This window comes from Oncorhynchus mykiss, chromosome 17, assembly GCF_057628025.1.
Source record: "Oncorhynchus mykiss isolate SJ-2025 chromosome 17, ASM5762802v1, whole genome shotgun sequence".
Classification (NCBI taxonomy): domain Eukaryota; kingdom Metazoa; phylum Chordata; class Actinopteri; order Salmoniformes; family Salmonidae; genus Oncorhynchus; species Oncorhynchus mykiss.
Genome location: NC_143038.1, coordinates 78,246,150 through 78,266,263, shown reverse-complemented (window position 1 = coordinate 78,266,263; position 20,114 = coordinate 78,246,150). Strand labels below are relative to the sequence as shown.

The 20,114-nt window shown below is 44.2% G+C and overlaps 1 protein-coding gene across 4 annotated transcripts in view; it reads right to left on the bottom strand.

Annotated features, from left to right (window-relative positions):
* The window catches only part of phf2 (PHD finger protein 2), a 132,502-nt gene that overhangs the window by 100,757 nt on the left and 11,631 nt on the right, over positions 1–20,114 (bottom strand). For all 4 annotated transcript variants that reach the window (XM_090206527.1, XM_090206524.1, XM_090206526.1 and 1 more), the window contains exons 2-3: positions 1,144–1,229; positions 149–260 (exon numbers count right to left, since the gene is read on the bottom strand). In XM_090206527.1, coding sequence (XP_090062653.1) covers positions 149–260; positions 1,144–1,229 — 198 coding nt within the window. The remainder of the gene's footprint in view (positions 1–148; positions 261–1,143; positions 1,230–20,114) is intronic.

Here is a 20,114-nt window from a genome sequence, read left to right as displayed (position 1 = left end):
CCGTTATATTTTTTTTTACTGTTTTTCGCTGTGCATTTATTCCAACTTTTTGTAAAAAAATATATATCTTTAACTTTGCATTGTTACTCTACACCTTTTTACAAAGCATGTGACGAATAAAATTGATTTGATTTGAGTTGTTGTTTACCTGGGGAAGGTGCGACTGCGTAGCTCCTTGATGAACACCTGACTGCCGTTCTGAACAGCTCGGATGTCTCCACTCTGTCCCGTGTCGTGTTTATTCCTTTTCTTGTTTTTCACTAAACACACAAAGACAAGAACAAGATTAAGACATCATACATGCTTATAGCAGTGCAGTCCTATTCACTAGACACCAAACAGAAGAAAACGGAGCGGAATGCTATGGTTTACACTAATGAATAAAGCCCTGTGCAGTGTCAGCCTGTGGGACTGCACGTACACAACTGCATGTACAGGACTGCATGTACAGGACAGCAGGTACAAGACTGCATGTACAAGACTGCATGTACAGGACAGCAGGTACAGGACTGCATGTACAGGACAGCAGGTACAGGACAGCAGGTACAGGACTGCATGTACAGGACTGCATGTACAGGACAGCAGGTACAGGACAGCAGGTACAGGACAGCATGTACAAGACTGCATGTACAGGACAGCAGGTACAGGACAGCAGGTACAGGACAATAGGTACAGGACTGCATGTACAGGACTGCAGGTACAGGACAGCAGGTACAAGACTACATGTACAGGACAGCAGGAACAAGACTACATGTACAGGACAGCAGGTACAGGACAGCAGGTACAGGACTGCATGTACAGGACAGCAGGTACAGGACTGCATGTACAGGACAGCAGGTACAAGACTGCATGTAGAGGACAGCAGGTACAGGACTGCATGTACAAGACTGCAGGTACAAGACTGTGTGTACAGGACAGCAGGTACAGGACAGCAGGTACAGGACTGCATGTACAGGACTGCATGTACAGGACAGCAGGTACAGGACAGCAGGTACAGGACAGCAGGTACAGGACTGCATGTACAGGACAGCAGGTACAGGACTGCATGTACAGGACAGCAGGTACAAGACTGCATGTACAGGACAGCAGGTACAGGACTGCATGTACAAGACTGCAGTAGGTACGTCAGACAGACAGACTTACTGGTGGATTTTCCGTCTGTTTTCTCACAGTTGGGACAGTGGTAGATGTCAATGTCTGGAGCCTCATCTTCATCCACACCAACACAGCTGGAACAGCAGAGAGATATACATTAACACAGCTGGAACAGCAGAGAGATATACACCAACACAGCTGGAACAGCAGAGATATATACATTAACACAGCTGGAACAGCAGAGAGATATACACCAACACAGCTGGAGCAGCAGAGAGATATACATTAACACAGCTGGAACAGCAGAGAGATATACACCAACACAGCTGGAACAGCAGAGAGATGTACACCAACACAGCTGGAACAGCAGAGAGATGTACACCAACACAGCTAGGAACAGTAGAGAGATATACACCAACACAGCTGGAACAGCAGAGAGATGTACACCAACACAGCTGGAACAGCAGAGAGATGTACACCAACACAGCTGGAACAGCAGAGATATATACATTAACACAGCTGGAACAGCAGAGAGATATACACCAACACAGCTGGAACAGCAGAGAGATATACACCAACACAGCTGGAACAGCAGAGAGATGTACACCAACACAGCTGGAACAGCAGAGAGATATACATTAACACAGCTGGAACAGCAGAGATATATACACCAACGCAGCTGGAACAGCAGAGAGATATACACCAACACAGCTGGAAGAGCAGAGATATACATTAACACAGCTGGAACAGCAGAGAGATATACATTAACACAGCTGGAACAGCAGAGAGATGTACACCAACACAATCTGGAACAGTAGAGAGATATACATTAACACAGCTGGAACAGCAAAGAGATATACATTAACACAGCTGGAACAGCAGAGAGATGTACACCAACACAATCTGGAACAGTAGAGAGATATACATTAACACAGCTGGAACAGCAAAGAGATATACATTAACACAGCTGGAACAGCAGGGAGTGATATACAGTGCCAGTCAAAGGTTTGGATACCTATTCATTCACCTACTCATATTCTACATTGTAGAATAATAATGAAGACTTCAACACTATAAAATAACACATATGGAATCATGTAGTAATCAAAAAAGTGTTAAACAAATCAATAATATATGTTATATTTGAGATTCTTCAAAGTAGACACCCGTTGCCTTGATGACAGCTTTGCTCACTCTTGGCATTCTCTCAACCAGCTTCACCTGGAATGCTTTTCCAACAGTTTTGAGGGACATTCCACATATGCTGAGCAATTGTTGGCTGCTTTTCCTTCACTCTGCGGTCCAACTCATCCCAAATCAACTCAATTGGGTTGAGGTCAGGTGATTGTGGAGGCCAGGCCATTTGATGCAGACTCCATCACTCTCCTTCTTGGTCAAATAGCCCTTACACAGTCTAGAGTTGTGTTGGGTCACTGTCCTGTTGAAAAACAAATTATAGTCCCACTAAGCGGAGACCAGATGGGATGGCATATCGCTGCAGAATGATGTGGCAGCCATGCTGGTTAAGTGTGCCTTGAATTCTAAATAAATCACAGACAGTGTCACCAGCAAAACACCCCCACACCATCGCACCTCCTCCTCCATGCTTCATGGTGGGACCCACACATTCAGAGATCCTCCGTTCACCTACTCTGCATCTCACAAAGACACAGCGGTTGGAACCAAAAATCTCAAATTTGGACTCATCAGACCAAAGGACAGATTTTTTTCCACCGGTCTAATGTCCTATAATCGTGTTTCTTGGCACAAGCAAGTCTCTTCTCATTATTGGTGTCCTTTAGAAGTGGTTACTTTGCAGCAATTGAAATCAATTGTATTTGTCACATGCCCCGAATACAACATCTGTAGACCTTACAGTGAAATGCTTACTTACAAGCCCTTAACCAACAAGAAAATAAGAATAAGAAAATATTTTAAACTAAAGTTTTTAAAAAATCGAATAAAAAAGTAACACAACAAATGTAAATAACAATGAGGAAGCTATATGCAGGGGGTACCGGTACAGAGTCAATGTGCTGGGTACCGGTTAGTAATGAGACTATATGCAGGGGGTACCGGTACAGAGTCAATGTGCTGGGTACCGGTTAGTAATGAGACTATATGCAGGGGGTACTGGTACAGAGTCAATGTGCTGGGTACCGGTTAGTAATGAGACTATATGCAGGGGGTACTGGTACAGAGTCAATGTGCTGGGGTACAGGTTAGTAATGAGACTATATGGAGGGGGTACTGGTAGAGAGTCAATGTGCTGGGTACCGGTTAGTAATGAGACTATATGCAGGGGGTACTGGTACAGAGTCAATGTGCTGGGTACCGGTTAGTAATGAGACTATATGCAGGGGGTACCTGTACAGAGTCAATGTGCTGGGTACCGGTTAGTAATGAGACTATATGCAGGGGGTACCGGTACAGAGTCAATGTGCTGGGTACCGGTTAGTAATGAGACTATAAGCAGGGGGTACCGGTACAGAGTCAATGTGCTGGGTACCGGTTAGTAATGAGACTATATGCAGGGGGTACTGGTACAGAGTCAATGTGCGGGGGTACAGGTTAGTAATGAGACTATATGCAGGGGGTACCGGTACAGAGTCAATGTGCTGGGTACCGGTTAGTAATGAGACTATATGCAGGGGGTACCGGTACAGAGTCAATGTGCTGGGGTACAGGTTAGTAATGAGACTATATGCAGGGGGTACCTGTACAGAGTCAATGTGCTGGGTACCGGTTAGTAATGAGACTATATGCAGGGGGTACTGGTACAGAGTCAATGTGCTGGGTACCGGTTAGTAATGAGACTATATGCAGGGGGTACTGGTACAGAGTCAATGTGCTGGGTACCGGTTAGTAATGAGACTATATGCAGGGGGTACTGGTACAGAGTCAATGTGCTGGGTACCGGTTAGTAATGAGACTATATGCAGGGGGTACCGGTACAGAGTCAATGTGCTGGGTACCGGTTAGTAATGAGACTATATGCAGGGGGTACCGGTACAGAGTCAATGTGCTGGGTACCGGTTAGTAATGAGACTATATGCAGGGGGTACTGGTACAGAGTCAATGTGCTGGGGTACAGGTTAGTAATGAGACTATATGCAGGGGGTACCTGTACAGAGTCAATGTGCTGGGTACCGGTTAGTAATGAGACTATATGCAGGGGGTACCGGTACAGAGTCAATGTGCTGGGTACCGGTTAGTAATGAGACTATATGCAGGGGGTACTGGTACAGAGTCAATGTGCTGGGTACCGGTTAGTAATGAGACTATATGCAGGGGGTACCTGTACAGAGTCAATGTGCTGGGTACCGGTTAGTAATGAGACTATATGCAGGGGGTACTGGTACAGAGTCAATGTGCGGGGGTACAGGTTAGTAATGAGACTATATGCAGGGGGTACTGGTACAGAGTCAATGTGCTGGGTACCGGTTAGTAATGAGACTATATGCAGGGGGTACCTGTACAGAGTCAATGTGCTGGGTACCGGTTAGTAATGAGACTATATGCAGGGGGTACTGGTACAGAGTCAATGTGCGGGGGTACAGGTTAGTAATGAGACTATATGCAGGGGGTACCTGTACAGAGTCAATGTGCTGGGTACCGGTTAGTAATGAGACTATATGCAGGGGGTACTGGTACAGAGTCAATGTGCGGGGGTACAGGTTAGTAATGAGACTATATGCAGGGGGTACTGGTACAGAGTCAATGTGCGGGGGTACAGGTTAGTAATGAGACTATATGCAGGGGGTACTGGTACAGAGTCAATGTGCGGGGGTACAGGTTAGTAATGAGACTATATGCAGGGGGTACCTGTACAGAGTCAATGTGCTGGGTACCGGTTAGTAATGAGACTATATGCAGGGGGTACTGGTACAGAGTCAATGTGCTGGGTACCGGTTAGTAATGAGACTATATGCAGGGGGTACTGGTACAGAGTCAATGTGCTGGGTATCGGTTAGTAATGAGACTATATGCAGGGGGTACTGGTACAGAGTCAATGTGCTGGGTACCGGTTAGTAATGAGACTATATGCAGGGGGTACTGGTACAGAGTCAATGTGCTGGGTACCGGTTAGTAATGAGACTATATGCAGGGGGTACTGGTACAGAGTCAATGTGCTGGGGTACAGGTTAGTAATGAGACTATATGCAGGGGGTATCGGTTAGTAATGAGACTATATGCAGGGGGTACTGGTACAGAGTCAATGTGCTGGGGTACAGGTTAGTAATGAGACTATATGCAGGGGGTACCTGTACAGAGTCAATGTGCTGGGTACCGGTTAGTAATGAGACTATATGCAGGGGGTACCTGTACAGAGTCAATGTGCTGGGTACCGGTTAGTAATGAGACTATATGCAGGGGGTACCTGTACAGAGTCAATGTGCTGGGTACCGGTTAGTAATGAGACTATATGCAGGGGTACTGGTACAGAGTCAATGTGCTGGGTACCGGTTAGTAATGAGACTATATGCAGGGGTACTGGTACAGAGTCAATGTGCTAGGTACCGGTTAGTAATGAGACTATATGCAGGGGGTACCTGTACAGAGTCAATGTGCTGGGTACCGGTTAGTAATGAGACTATATGCAGGGGGTACTGGTACAGAGTCAATGTGCTGGGTACCGGTTAGTAATGAGACTATATGCAGGGGGTACTGGTACAGAGTCAATGTGCTGGGGTACAGGTTAGTAATGAGACTATATGCAGGGGGTATCGGTTAGTAATGAGACTATATGCAGGGGGTACTGGTACAGAGTCAATGTGCTGGGGTACAGGTTAGTAATGAGACTATATGCAGGGGGTACCTGTACAGAGTCAATGTGCTGGGTACCGGTTAGTAATGAGACTATATGCAGGGGGTACCTGTACAGAGTCAATGTGCTGGGTACCGGTTAGTAATGAGACTATATGCAGGGGGTACTGGTACAGAGTCAATGTGCTGGGTACAGGTTAGTAATGAGACTATATGCAGGGGGTACTGGTACAGAGTCAATGTGCTGGGTACCGGTTAGTAATGAGACTATATGCAGGGGGTACTGGTACAGAGTCAATGTGCTGGGTATCGGTTAGTAATGAGACTATATGCAGGGGGTACTGGTACAGAGTCAATGTGCTGGGGTACAGGTTAGTAATGAGACTATATGCAGGGGGTACCTGTACAGAGTCAATGTGCTGGGTACCGGTTAGTAATGAGACTATATGCAGGGGGTACCTGTACAGAGTCAATGTGCTGGGTACAGGTTAGTAATGAGACTATATGCAGGGGGTACTGGTACAGAGTCAATGTGCTGGGTACCGGTTAGTAATGAGACTATATGCAGGGGGTACTGGTACAGAGTCAATGTGCTGGGTACCGGTTAGTAATGAGACTATATGCAGGGGGTACTGGTACAGAGTCAATGTGCTGGGTACCGGTTAGTAATGAGACTATATGCAGGGGGTACTGGTACAGAGTCAATGTGCTGGGTACCGGTTAGTAATGAGACTATATGCAGGGGGTAATGGTACAGAGTCAATGTGCTGGGTACCGGTTAGTAATGAGACTATATGCAGGGGGTACTGGTACAGAGTCAATGTGCGGGGGTACAGGTTAGTAATGAGACTATATGCAGGGGTACTGGTACAGAGTCAATGTGCTGGGTACCGGTTAGTAATGAGACTATATGCAGGGGGTACTGGTACAGAGTCAATGTGCGGGGGTACAGGTTAGTAATGAGACTATATGCAGGGGTACTGGTACAGAGTCAATGTGCTGGGTACCGGTTAGTAATGAGACTATATGCAGGGGGTACTGGTACAGAGTCAATGTGCTGGGTACCGGTTAGTAATGAGACTATATGCAGGGGGTACTGGTACAGAGTCAATGTGCGGGGGTACAGGTTAGTAATGAGACTATATGCAGGGGGTACTGGTACAGAGTCAATGTGCTGGGTACCGGTTAGTAATGAGACTATATGCAGGGGTACTGGTACAGAGTCAATGTGCTGGGTACCGGTTAGTAATGAGACTATATGCATGGGTACTGGTACAGAGTCAATGTGCTGGGTACCGGTTAGTAATGAGACTATATGCAGGGGGTACTGGTACAGAGTCAATGTGCTGGGTACCGGTTAGTAATGAGACTATATGCAGGGGGTACTGGTACAGAGTCAATGTGCGGGGGTACAGGTTAGTAATGAGACTATATGCAGGGGGTACTGGTACAGAGTCAATGTGCTGGGTACCGGTTAGTAATGAGACTATATGCAGGGGGTACTGGTACAGAGTCAATGTGCGGGGGTACAGGTTAGTAATGAGACTATATGCAGGGGTACTGGTACAGAGTCAATGTGCTGGGTACCGGTTAGTAATGAGACTATATGCAGGGGGTACTGGTACAGAGTCAATGTGCTGGGTACCGGTTAGTAATGAGACTATATGCAGGGGGTACTGGTACAGAGTCTATGTGGAGGCTATATACAGGGGGTACTGGTACAGAGTCAATGTGGAGGCTATATACAGGGGGTACCGGTACAGAGTCAATGTAGAGGCTATATACAGGGGGTACTGGTACAGAGTCAATGAGGAAGCTATATACAGGGGGTACTGGTACAGAGTCAATGTGGAGGCTATATACAGGGGGTACTGGTACAGAGTCAATGTGCTGGGTACCGGTTAGTAATGAGACTATATGCAGGGGGTACTGGTACAGAGTCAATGTGCTGGGTACCGGTTAGTAATGAGACTATATGCAGGGGGTACTGGTACAGAGTCAATGTGCGGGGGTACAGGTTAGTAATGAGACTATATGCAGGGGGTACTGGTACAGAGTCAATGTGCGGGGGTACAGGTTAGTAATGAGACTATATGCAGGGGGTACTGGTACAGAGTCAATGTGCGGGGGTACAGGTTAGTAATGAGACTATATGCAGGGGGTACTGGGTAGTAATGAGACTATATGCAGGGGGTACTGGTACAGAGTCAATGTGCTGGGTACCGGTTAGTAATGAGACTATATGCAGGGGGTACTGGTACAGAGTCAATGTGCTGGGTACCGGTTAGTAATGAGACTATATGCAGAGGGTACTGGTACAGAGTCAATGTGCGGGGGTACAGGTTAGTAATGAGACTATATGCAGAGGGTACTGGTACAGAGTCAATGTGCGGGGGTACAGGTTAGTAATGAGACTATATGCAGGGGTACTGGTACAGAGTCAATGTGCGGGGGTACAGGTTAGTAATGAGACTATATGCATGGGGTACTGGTACAGAGTCAATGTGCGGGGGTACAGGTTAGTAATGAGACTATATGCAGGGGGTACTGGTACAGAGTCAATGTGCGGGGGTACAGGTTAGTAATGAGACTATATGCAGGGGGTACTGGTACAGAGTCAATGTGCGGGGGTACAGGTTAGTAATGAGACTATATGCAGGGGGTACTGTGTAGTAATGAGACTATATGCAGGGGGTATCGGTTAGTAATGAGACTATATTCAGGGGGGTACTGGTTAGTAATGAGACTATATTCAGGGGGTACTGGTTCGTAATGAGACTATATACAGAGGGTACCGGTCCCGAGACAATGTGCGGGGGCACCGGTTAGTAATGAGACCATATGCAGGGGGAACTGGTTAGTAATGAGACTATATACAGGGGGTACCAGTCCCGAGTCAATGTGTGAGGGTACCGATTAGTAATGAGACTATATGAAGGGGGTTCCAATTAGTAATGAGACTATATGAAGGGGATTCCGGTTAGTAATGAGACTATTTGCAGGGGGTACCGGTTAGTAATGAGACTATATGCAGGGGGTACCTGTACAGAGTCAATGTGCTGGGTACCGGTTAGTAATGAGACTATATGCAGGGGGTACTGGTACAGAGTCAATGTGCGGGGGTAACGGTTAGTAATGAGACTATATGCAGGGGGTACCGGTTAGTAATGAGGCTATATACAGGGGGTACCTGTCAGTAATGAGGCTATATTCAGGGGTACCGTTCCCGAGTCAATGTGCAGGGGTACCGGTTAGTAATGAGACTGTATGCAGGGGGTACCGGTCCCGAGTCAATGTGCGGGGGTACAGATTAGTAATGAGGCTATATACAGGGGGTACAGGTTAGTCATAAGGCTATATACAGGGGGTACCAGTTAGTCATGAGACTATATACAGGGGGTACCGGTCCCGAGTCAATTTGCGGGGGTACAGGTTAGTAATGAGACTATATACAGGGAGTACCGGTCCCGAGTCAATGTGCAAGGGTACTGGTTAGTAATGAGGCTAAATACAAGGGGTCCCGGTTAGTATTGAGGCTATATACAGGGGGTACAGAGTCAATGTGCGGGGGTACAGGTTAGTAATGAGACTATGTGCAGGGTGTACCAGTTAGTAATAGGGCTATATACAGGGGTACCGTTCCCGAGTCAATGTGCGGGGGTACAGGTTAGTCATGAGACTATATACAGGGAGTACCAGTCCCGAGTCAATGTGCAGGGGTAACGGTTAGTAATGAGACTATATACAGGGGGTACCGGTCCCGAGTCAATGTGCGGGGGTAACGGTTAGTAATGAGACTATATACAGGGGGTACCAGTCCCGAGTCAATGTGCGGGGGTATAGGTTAGTAATGAGACTATATACAGGGGGTACCAGTCCCGAGTCAATGTGCGGGGGTAACGGTTAGTAATGAGACTATATACAGGGGGTACCAGTCCCGAGTCAATGTGCGGGGGTATAGGTTAGTAATGAGACTATATACAGGGGGTACCAGTCCCGAGTCAATGTGCTGGGGTATAGGTTAGTAATGAGACTATATACAGGGGGTACCAGTCCCGAGTCAATGTGCGGGGGTAGCGGTTAGTAATGAGACTATATACAGGGGGGTACCAGTCCCGAGTCAATGTGCGGGGGTAACGGTTAGTAATGAGACTATATACAGGGGGTACCAGTCCCGAGTCAATGTGCGGGGGTAACGGTTAGTAATGAGACTATATACCGGGGGTACCAGTCCCGAGTCAATGTGCGGGGGTAACGGTTAGTAATGAGACTATATACAGGGGGTACCAGTCCCGAGTCAATGTGCGGGGATAACGGTTAGTAATGAGACTATATACAGGGGGTACCAGTCCCGAGTCAATGTGCGGGGGTATAGGTTAGTCAAAGTTATTTGTAAAGTAGATAAATATAATAAACAGCGTGTAGCCACAGAGTAAAAACAAAGAGGGGGGGGGCAATGTAAATAGTCCGGTGGCCATTTGATTAATTGTTTAGCAGTCTTATGGCTTGGGGGTAGAAGTTGTCTTCTACCCCCCTCTAGGCCTTTTGGTCCTAGACTTGGCGCTCCGGTACTGCTTGCCGTGCGGTAGCAGAGAGAACAGTCTATGAAGTTACCAGCCTCAGCTTATCGACCATGAAGACCTGATTCACGCAGTCTCCTCTTAACAGTTGATGTTGAGATGGGTCTGTTACTTGAACTCTGTGAAGTGTTTATTTGGGCTGCAATTTCTGAGGCTGGTAATTCTTCATCCTCTGCAGCAGAGGTAACTCTGGGTCTTCATTTCCTGTGGTGGTCCTCATGAGAGCCAGTTTCACCATAGCGTTTGATGGTTTTTGTGACGGCACTTGAAAAAACTTTCAAGTCCTTGAAATTTCCATTTTGACTGACCTTCAAGTCTTAAAGTAATGATGGGCTGTCATTTCTCTTTGCTTATTTGAGCTGTTCTTGCCACAATATGGAATTGGTCTATTACCAAATCATCTGTATACCAACACTAACTTGTCACAACACAACTGATTGGCTCAAACGCATTAAGAAAGAAAGAAATTCCACAAATGTACTTTTAACAAGACACACCTTTTCATTGAAATGCATTCCAGGTGACTACCTCATGAAGCTGGTTGAGAGAATGCCAAGAGTGTGCAAAGCTGTCATCAAGGCAAACGGTGGCTACTTTGAAGAATATCACATTTGTGTCACTTTTTTGGTTACTACATGATTTCATATGTGTTATTTCCTAGTTTTGATGTCTTCGCTATTATTCAACAATGTAGAAAATAGTGAAACTAAAGAAAAACCCTGGAATGAGTAGGTGTGTCAGGTGTTTTCTGCACCTTTCAGGACTGTTATTTTGTGTTTTTTGTATTTTCAGTGTTCAGTCAATAAACATCATGAACACATACCACGCTGCACATTGGTCCGACATTTCATACTCCTCGTCAGGAGGACAAAGAATTCCGTTACACATGCATCATTTCTATACCAGACGAAGCTTTGCTCAACTGTAATGTTCAGTTCAATGTTTCTATCTTCAAGTGAAGTTTTAATTTTTTCACATGCACAGTAAAATGCTTTAATTTCAAGTCCTACCCAACAGCACAGTAAAATGCTTTAATTTCAAGTCCTACCCAACAGCACAGTAAAATGCTTTAATTTCCAGTCCTACCCAACAGCACAGTAAAATGCTTTAATTTCCAGTCCTACCCAACAGCACAGTAAAATGCTTTAATTTCAAGTCCTACCCAACAGCACAGTAAAATGCTTTAATTTCAAGTACTACCCAACAGCACAGTAAAATGCTTTAATTTCAAGCCCTACCCAACAGCACAGTAAAATGCTTTAATTTCAAGTCCTACCCAACAGCACAGTAAAATGCTTTAATTTCAAGTCCTACCCAACAGCACAGTAAAATGCTTTAATTTCAAGTCCTACCCAACAGCACAGTAAAATGCTTTAATTTCAGTCCTACCCAACAGCACAGTAAAATGCTTTAATTTCAAGTCCTACCCAACAGCACAGTAAAATGCTTTAATTTCAAGTCCTACCCAACAGCACAGTAAAATGCTTTAGTGCAGTATTCAATATTAAAAAGTATAACTAATATGAAAATAATGTTGAAAAAACAGTAGAAATAAGAAATAAAACAGGAAGCTATATACAGGGTAAATATACAATGTGCAGGGATACTGGAGTATTTGTACATGTAGGGAGGGAGTAGGAGAAAGTGACTGGCAAAATTATTCAGCCCCCTTAAGTTAATACTTTGTAGCGCCACCTTTTGCTGCGATTACAGCTGTAAGTCGCTTGGGGTATGTCTCTATCAGTTTTGCACATCGAGAGACTGAAATTTTTTCCCATTCCTCCTTGCAAAACAGCTCGAGCTCAGTGAGGTTGGATGGAGAGCATTTGTGAACAGCAGTTTTCAGTTCTTTCCACAGATTCTCGATTGGATTCAGGTCTGGACTTTGACTTGGCCATTCTAACACCTGGATATGTTTATTTTTGAACCATTCCATTGTAGATTTTGCTTTATGTTTTGGATCATTGTCTTGTTGGAAGACAAATCTCCGTCCCAGTCTCAGGTCTTTTGCAGACTCCATCAGGTTTTCTTCCAGAATGGTCCTGTATTTGGTTCAATCCATCTTCCCATCAATTTTAACCATCTTCCCTGTCCCTGATGAAGAAAAGCAGGCCCAAACCATGATGCTGCCACCACCATGTTTGACAGTGGGGATGGTGTGTTCAGGGTGATGAGCTGTGTTGCTTTTACGCCAAACATAACGTCTTGCATTGTTGCAAAAAAGTTCAATTTTGGTTTCATCTGACCAGAGCACCTTCTTCCACATGTTTGGTGTGTCTCCCAGTTGGCTTGTGGCAAACTTTAAACGACACTTTTTATGGATATCTTTAAGAAATGGCTTTCTTCTTGCCACTCTTCCATAAAGATTTGTGCAATATACGACTGATTGTTGTCCTATGGACAGAGTCTCCCACCTCAGCTGTAGATCTCTGCAGTTCATCCAGAGTGATCATGGGCCTCTTGGCTGCATCTCTGATCAGTCTTCTCCTTGTATGAGCTGAAAGTTTAGAGGGACGGCCAGGTCTTGGTAGATTTGCAGTGGTCTGATACTCCTTCCATTTCAATATTATCGCTTGCACAGTGCTCCTTGGGATGTTTAAAGCTTGGGAAATCTTTTTGTATCCAAATCCGGCTTTAAACTTCTTCACAACAGTATCTCGGACGTGCCTGGTGTGTTCCTTGTTCTTCATGATGCTCTCTGCGCTTTTAACGGACCTCTGAGACTATCACAGTGCAGGTGCATTTATACGGAGACTTGATTACACACAGGTGGATTGTATTTATCATCAATAGTCATTTAGGTCAACATTGGATCATTCAGAGATCCTCACTGAACTTCTGGAGAGAGTTTGCTGCACTGAAAGTAAAGGGGCTGAATAATTTTGCACGCCCAATTTTTCAGTTTTTGATTTGTTAAAAAAGTTTGAAATATCCAATAAATGTCGTTCCACTTCATGATTGTGTCCCACTTGTTGTTGATTCTTCACAAAGAAATACAGTTTTATATCTTTATGTTTGAAGCCTGAAATGTGGCAAAAGGTCGCAAAGTTCAAGGGGGCCGAATACTTCCGCAAGGCACTGTATATAAACACAATGGTAATATACTAATGATAGAATATACAGTGCCTTCGGAAAGTATTCAGACCCCTTTACTTTTTCCACATTTTGTTACTTTACAGCCTTATTCTAAAAAGGATAACATTTATTTGTTTCCTCATCAATCTACACACAACACCCCATAATGACGAAGTGAAAACAGGTTTTTAGAAAGGTTAGCAAATGTACTAATAATAAAAAAAATAGAACTACCTTATTTCCATAAGTGTTCAGACCCTTTGCTATGAGACTTGAAATTGAGCTCTGATGCCTCCTGTTTCCATTGATCAACATTGAGATGTTTCTACAACTTGATTGGAGTCCACCTGTGGTAAATTCAATTGATTGGCCATGATTTGGAAAGGCACACACCTGTCTATATAAGGTTCCACAGTTGACAGTGCATGTCAGAGCAAAAACCAAGCCATGAGGTCGAAGGAATTGTCCTTAAACCCAGAGAGGGGATTTTGTCGAGGCACAGATCTGGGGAAGGATACCAAAACATTTATCCAGCATTGAAGGTTCACAAGAACACAGTGGCCTCCATCATTCTTAAATGGAAGAAGTTTGGAACCACCAAGACTCTTCCTAGAGCCGGCCGCCCAGCCAAACATGAGACGGGCCTTGGTCAGGGAGGTGACCAAGAACCCAATGGTCACTCTGACAGAGCACCAGTGTTCCTCTGTGGAGATAGAAGAATCTTCCAGAAGGACAACTATCTCTGCAGCACTCCACCAATCAGGTCTTTATGGTAGTGGCCAAATGGAATCTACTCCTCAGTAAAAGGCACATAACAGCCTGCTTGTAGTTTGCTAAAAGACACCCAAAGACTCTCAGACCATGAGAAACAAGATTCTCTGGTCTGATGAAACCAAGATTGAACTCTTTGGCCTGAATGCCAGGCATTACGTCTGGAGGAAACCTGGCACCATCCCTACGGTAAAGCATGGTGTTGCAGCATCATGCTGTGGGGATGTTTTTCAGCGGCAGTGACTGGGAGACTAGTCAGGATCGAGGCAAAGATGAACGGATGAAAGTACAGAGAGATCCTTGATGAAAACCTGCTCCAGAGCACTAAGGACCTCAGACTGGAGTGAAGGTTCACCTTCCAACAGGACAACGACCCTAAGCACACAGCCGGGACAATGCAGAAGTGGCTTCGGGACAAGTCTCTGAATGTCCTTGAGTGGCCCTGCCAGAGCCCAGACTTGAACCCGATCGAACATCTCTGGAGAGACCTGAAAATAGCTGTGCAGCGACGCTCCCCATCCAACCTGACAGAGCTTGAGAGGATCTGCAGAGAAGAATGGGAGAAACTCCCCAAATACAGGTGTGCCAAGCTTGTAGCATCATACCCAAGAATATATATATATATTTGCACAAATTTCTGAAAACCTGTTTTTGCTTTGTCATTATAGGGTATTGTGTGTAGATTGATGAGGGGGGAAAAACTGTATGAGGAAAAAGTGAAGGAGTCTGAATACTTTCCAAATGCAGTGACCAGTAGCATGAGAAATAGATCAAATACTAATGGTAATCAATAATCACTGAACAGCAGTGCAGTGGTAGTAATAAATCAATAATAATTTGAGTAATCAATAATCATATCTTGCTATTGTTTCTTCTACCTCTCTTATTATAACATCAAGCCTGGCTCTCATGTTTTTAGGTTATTCTAAAATAACTTTTTTGAATAACTTATCGATATCCGGATAATCGTAATATTGCCCAACCCTAGCTGGAACAATTAACACGGCTGAAACAGAGAGAAACACAGACTACATGGACACAGCTGAAACACAGACTACATGGATACAGCTGAAACACAGACCACATGGACACAGCTGAAACACAGACTACATGGATACAGCTGAAACACAGACCACATGGACACAACTGAAACACAGACTACATGGACACAGCTGAAACACAGACTACATGGATACAGCTGAAACACAGACTACATGGACACAGCTGAAACACAGACTACATGGATACAACTGAAACACAGACTACATGGACACGGCTGAAACACAGCCTACATGGATACAACTGATACAGCTGAAACACAGACTACATGGATACAGCTGAAACACAGACTACATGGATACAGCTGAAACACAGACCACATGGACACAACTGAAACACAGACTACATGGATACAGCTGAAACACAGACTACATGGATACAGCTGAAACACAGACCACATGGACACAGCTGAAACACAGACTACATGGATACAGCTGAAACACAGACTACATGGATACAGCTGAAACACAGACTACATGGATACAACTGAAACACAGACTACATGGACACGGCTGAAACACAGACCACATGGACACAGCTGAAACACAGCCTACATGGATACAGCTGAAACAGACTACATGGATACAACTGAAACACAGACTACATGGATACGGCTGAAACACAGACTACATGGCAGACTACATGGACACAGCTGAAACAGACTACATGGATACAGCTGAAACTCAGACTACATGGATACAACTGAAACACAGACTACATGGCAGACTACATGGACACAGCTGAAACAGACTACATGGATACAGCTGAAACAGACTACATGGATACAACTGAAACAGACTACATGGATACAACTGACACACAGACTACATGGACACAGCTGAAACACAGACTACATGGATACAACTGATACAACTGAAACACAGACTACATGGACACAGCTGAAACACAGACCACATGGACACAACTGAAACACAGACTACATGGATACAACTGAAACAGACTACATGGATACAGCTGAAACACAGACTACATGGATACAGCTGAAATACAGCCTACATGGATACAGCTGAAACACAGACTACATGGACACGGCTGAAACACAGCCTACATGGACACAACTGAAACACAGACTACATGGATACAGCTGAAACACAGACCACATGGATACAGCTGAAACAGACTACATGGACACGGCTGAAACACAGACTACATGGATACAACTGAAACACAGACTACATGGATACAGCTGAAACTCAGACTACATGTCTCCGTATTATTGCACCAACTCTGCAGATTTTCCTGTTGGATTCCAATAATAACCAATAACCTGACCCCCATCAGAACTCTCCCTGGCCTGCAGTATGAATAACCATGTGCCAATACAGTCTGCTTTGTTAAATAAGGTCATTTGCATGTAAAAGGACCCATGAGTACCAATATGTGAAGTTTTATTTGGTGTGAAATGAAAGCTAAGAACCTAGAATTTTCCATCCTAAAAATGAGAAATAATTAAAGGCTTTGATTTCTAGATAAACAAATGGAAAAGGGATATTGAAAAACATCTACCAGAAAAAGTCTTAAAACGTATCAGAAATACATCAAAACACATTAATGTTGACGTAAAGACCACTGCCAACTAAAACCAACACTATACACTAAGTGTACAAAACATTAGGAACACCTTCCTACTATTGAGTTGCACCCCCCCCCCCCCCCCCCTTTTGCCCTCAGAACAGCCTCAATTCGTCAGGACATGGACTCTACAAGGTGAGGAAAGCGTTCCACAGGGATGCTGGTCCATGTTGACCCCAGTTCTTTCCACAGTTGTGTCAAGTTGGCTGGATGTCCTTTGGGTGGTGGACCATTCTTAATACACACAGGATAATGTAACCCAGCAGCGTTACAGTTCTTGACATAGTCAAACTGGTTCGCCTGGCACCATACCCCGTTCAAAGGAACTTCAATCTGAATGGCACACATACACTATCCACGTCTGGGGCGGCAGGTAGCCTTGTGGTTGGGCCAGTAACCGGAAAGTTGCTGGATCGAATCCACGAGCTGACAAGGTAAAAAATCTGTCGTTCTGCCCCTGAACAGGCAGTTAACCCACTGTTCCTAGGCCGTCATTGTAAATAAGAATTTGTTCTTAACTGACTTGCCTAGTTAAATAAAGGTTAAATGTCTCAAGGCTTATAAAATCCTTCTTTAACCTGTCTCCTTCCCTTCATCTACACTGATTGAAGTGGATTTAACAAGTGACAGCTTTCACCTGGACAGTCTGTCTCATTGAAAGAGTAGAGTACAGTAGAGTGCAGTTCAGTAGAGCTCAGAACTGTAATATTATACTGTGATGTGCTGTAATGTCCAAACTTGTGAAATATAGACATCTATGATTGTTATAGATTGTTATAGATTTGGTCCGGTCTGGACCAATCAAATGTGGTCTTGTTTGGGGGCGGAGCTCATTAGAATAATAGCCAGTGTGTAGAATAGTACTCAGACATTCAAAAGCGCATATTAAATGTCTCTACCTTTATGAACCTATTCAGGATACATCACCATGAAGAGAATGATGTATTGACATGTTGAATGCACCGATCTGCCTGTTTGAACTACTGGCCCACAGCTCAGACACCCATACATACCCCACAAGACATGCCACCAGAGGTCTGTTTAAACAACTAGCACACAGCTCAGACACCCATGCATACCCCACAAGACATGCCACCAGAGGTCTGTTTAAACTACTAACACACAGATCAGACACCCATGCATACCCCACAAGACATGCCACCAGAGGTCTGTTTAAACTACTAACACACAGATCAGACACCCATGTATACCCCACAAGACATGCCACCAGAGGTCTCTTCACAGTCCCCACGTCCAGAACATACTATGGGAGGCACACAGTTCTACATAGAACCATGACTACATGGAAGTCTATTCTACATCAGGCAACTGATGCAAACAGTCAAATCAGATGTAGAAAAATCAATAAATACACCTTATGGAAGAGCGGGGACTTTGAAGAGACACACAACGGTACAGACACACGCATACGCACACAAGCGCTAGCACTGTGCACTCTCCACTCACGTACACAAGGTACGCTATGAAATAACACGTATGGAATCATGTAGTAACCAAACAAGTTGTAAACAAATCCAATTATATTATATAATTTGAGATTGTTCAAATTAGCCACCCTTTGCCATGACACTCTTGGCATTCTAAAATAAAGAAAGAAAATCCCTAGGTGTGTTCAAACTTTTGACTGGTTCTGTACATTGTAATATTGTTGTATGGTGGTATTATACATGTTGTATTGTAGATATGTAGTGGTGTAATAATGTTATATGATGTGCTGTTTAGAGGTCAACCGATTAAATCTGAATGGCCGATTAATTAGGGCCGATTTCAAGTTTTCATAACAATTGGAAATCGGTATTTTTGGACACCGATGTTTTTTTGTGTTTTTTTTTTACAACTTTATTTAACGAGGCAAGTCAGTTAAGAACACGTTCTTATTTTCAATGACGGCCTAGGAACGGTGGGTTAAGTGCCTTGTTCAGGGGCAGAACGACAGAGTTTCACCTTGTCAGCTCGGGGATTCAATCTTGCAACCTTACTGTTAACTAGTCCAACGCTCTAACCACCTGATTACATTGCACTCCACGAGGAGACTGCCTGTTACGCGAATGCAGTAAGAAGCCAAGGTAAGTTGCTAGCTAGCATTAAACTTATCTTATAAAAAACAATCAATCATAATCACTAGTTAACTACACATGGTTGATGATATTACTAGTTTATCTAGCGTGTCCTGCGTTGCATATAATCGATGCGGTGCATATCATTGCGCCAATGTGTACCTAACCATGAACATCAATGCCTTTCTTAAAATCAATACACAGAAGTATATATTTTTAAACCTGCATATTTAGTTAAAAGAAATCCAGGTTAGCAGGCAATATTAGCCAGGTGAAATTGTGTCACTTCTCTTGCGTTCATTGCACGCAGAGTCAGGGTATATGCAACAGTTTGGGCTGCCTGGCTCCTTGCGAACTAATTTGCCTGAATTTTACGTAATTATGACATAACATTGAAGGTTGTGTAATGTAACAAGAATATTTAGACTTAGGGTTACCAACCGTTAGATAAAATACCGAACGGTTCCGTATTTCACTGAAATACTAAACGTTTTGTTCTCTTCCCCTGAACAAAGCAGAACCCACCGTTCCTAGGCCGTCATTGAAAATCGGTGTCCAACAATAACGTTTTCCGATTGTTATGAAAACTTGAAAATGGCCCTAATTAATTGGCCATTCCGATTAATCGGTCAACCTCTACTTTAGACCGCTGCGCCACTCGGGAGTCAGAGTTTTTACACTGCTGCTATTCGCTGTTTCTTATCGATGCATAGTCACTTTACCCCTATCTAGATGTACAAACTACCTCGACTACCCTCACCAGCACACTGACTCAGTACCGGTACTCCCTGTATATACCCCTATAACTCTATTTCTCAAACTGCATTGTTATTTTATTGTGTTAATTTTTATTTAATCATTTACTTCAGTTTATTTAGTAAATATTTTCTTAACTCTATTTCTTGAAATGCATTGTTGGTTGAGGGCTTGTAAGTAAGCATATCACTGTAAGGTCTACATCTGTTGTATTCGGCGCATGTGACAAATAAACTTAGATTTAACAGCAGCGGAGAGAGAGAGAGACAGCTGTGGATAGGAACAGCATGGGGAGACGGAGAGGGACAGCTGTGGATAGGGACAGCATGGGGAGACGGAG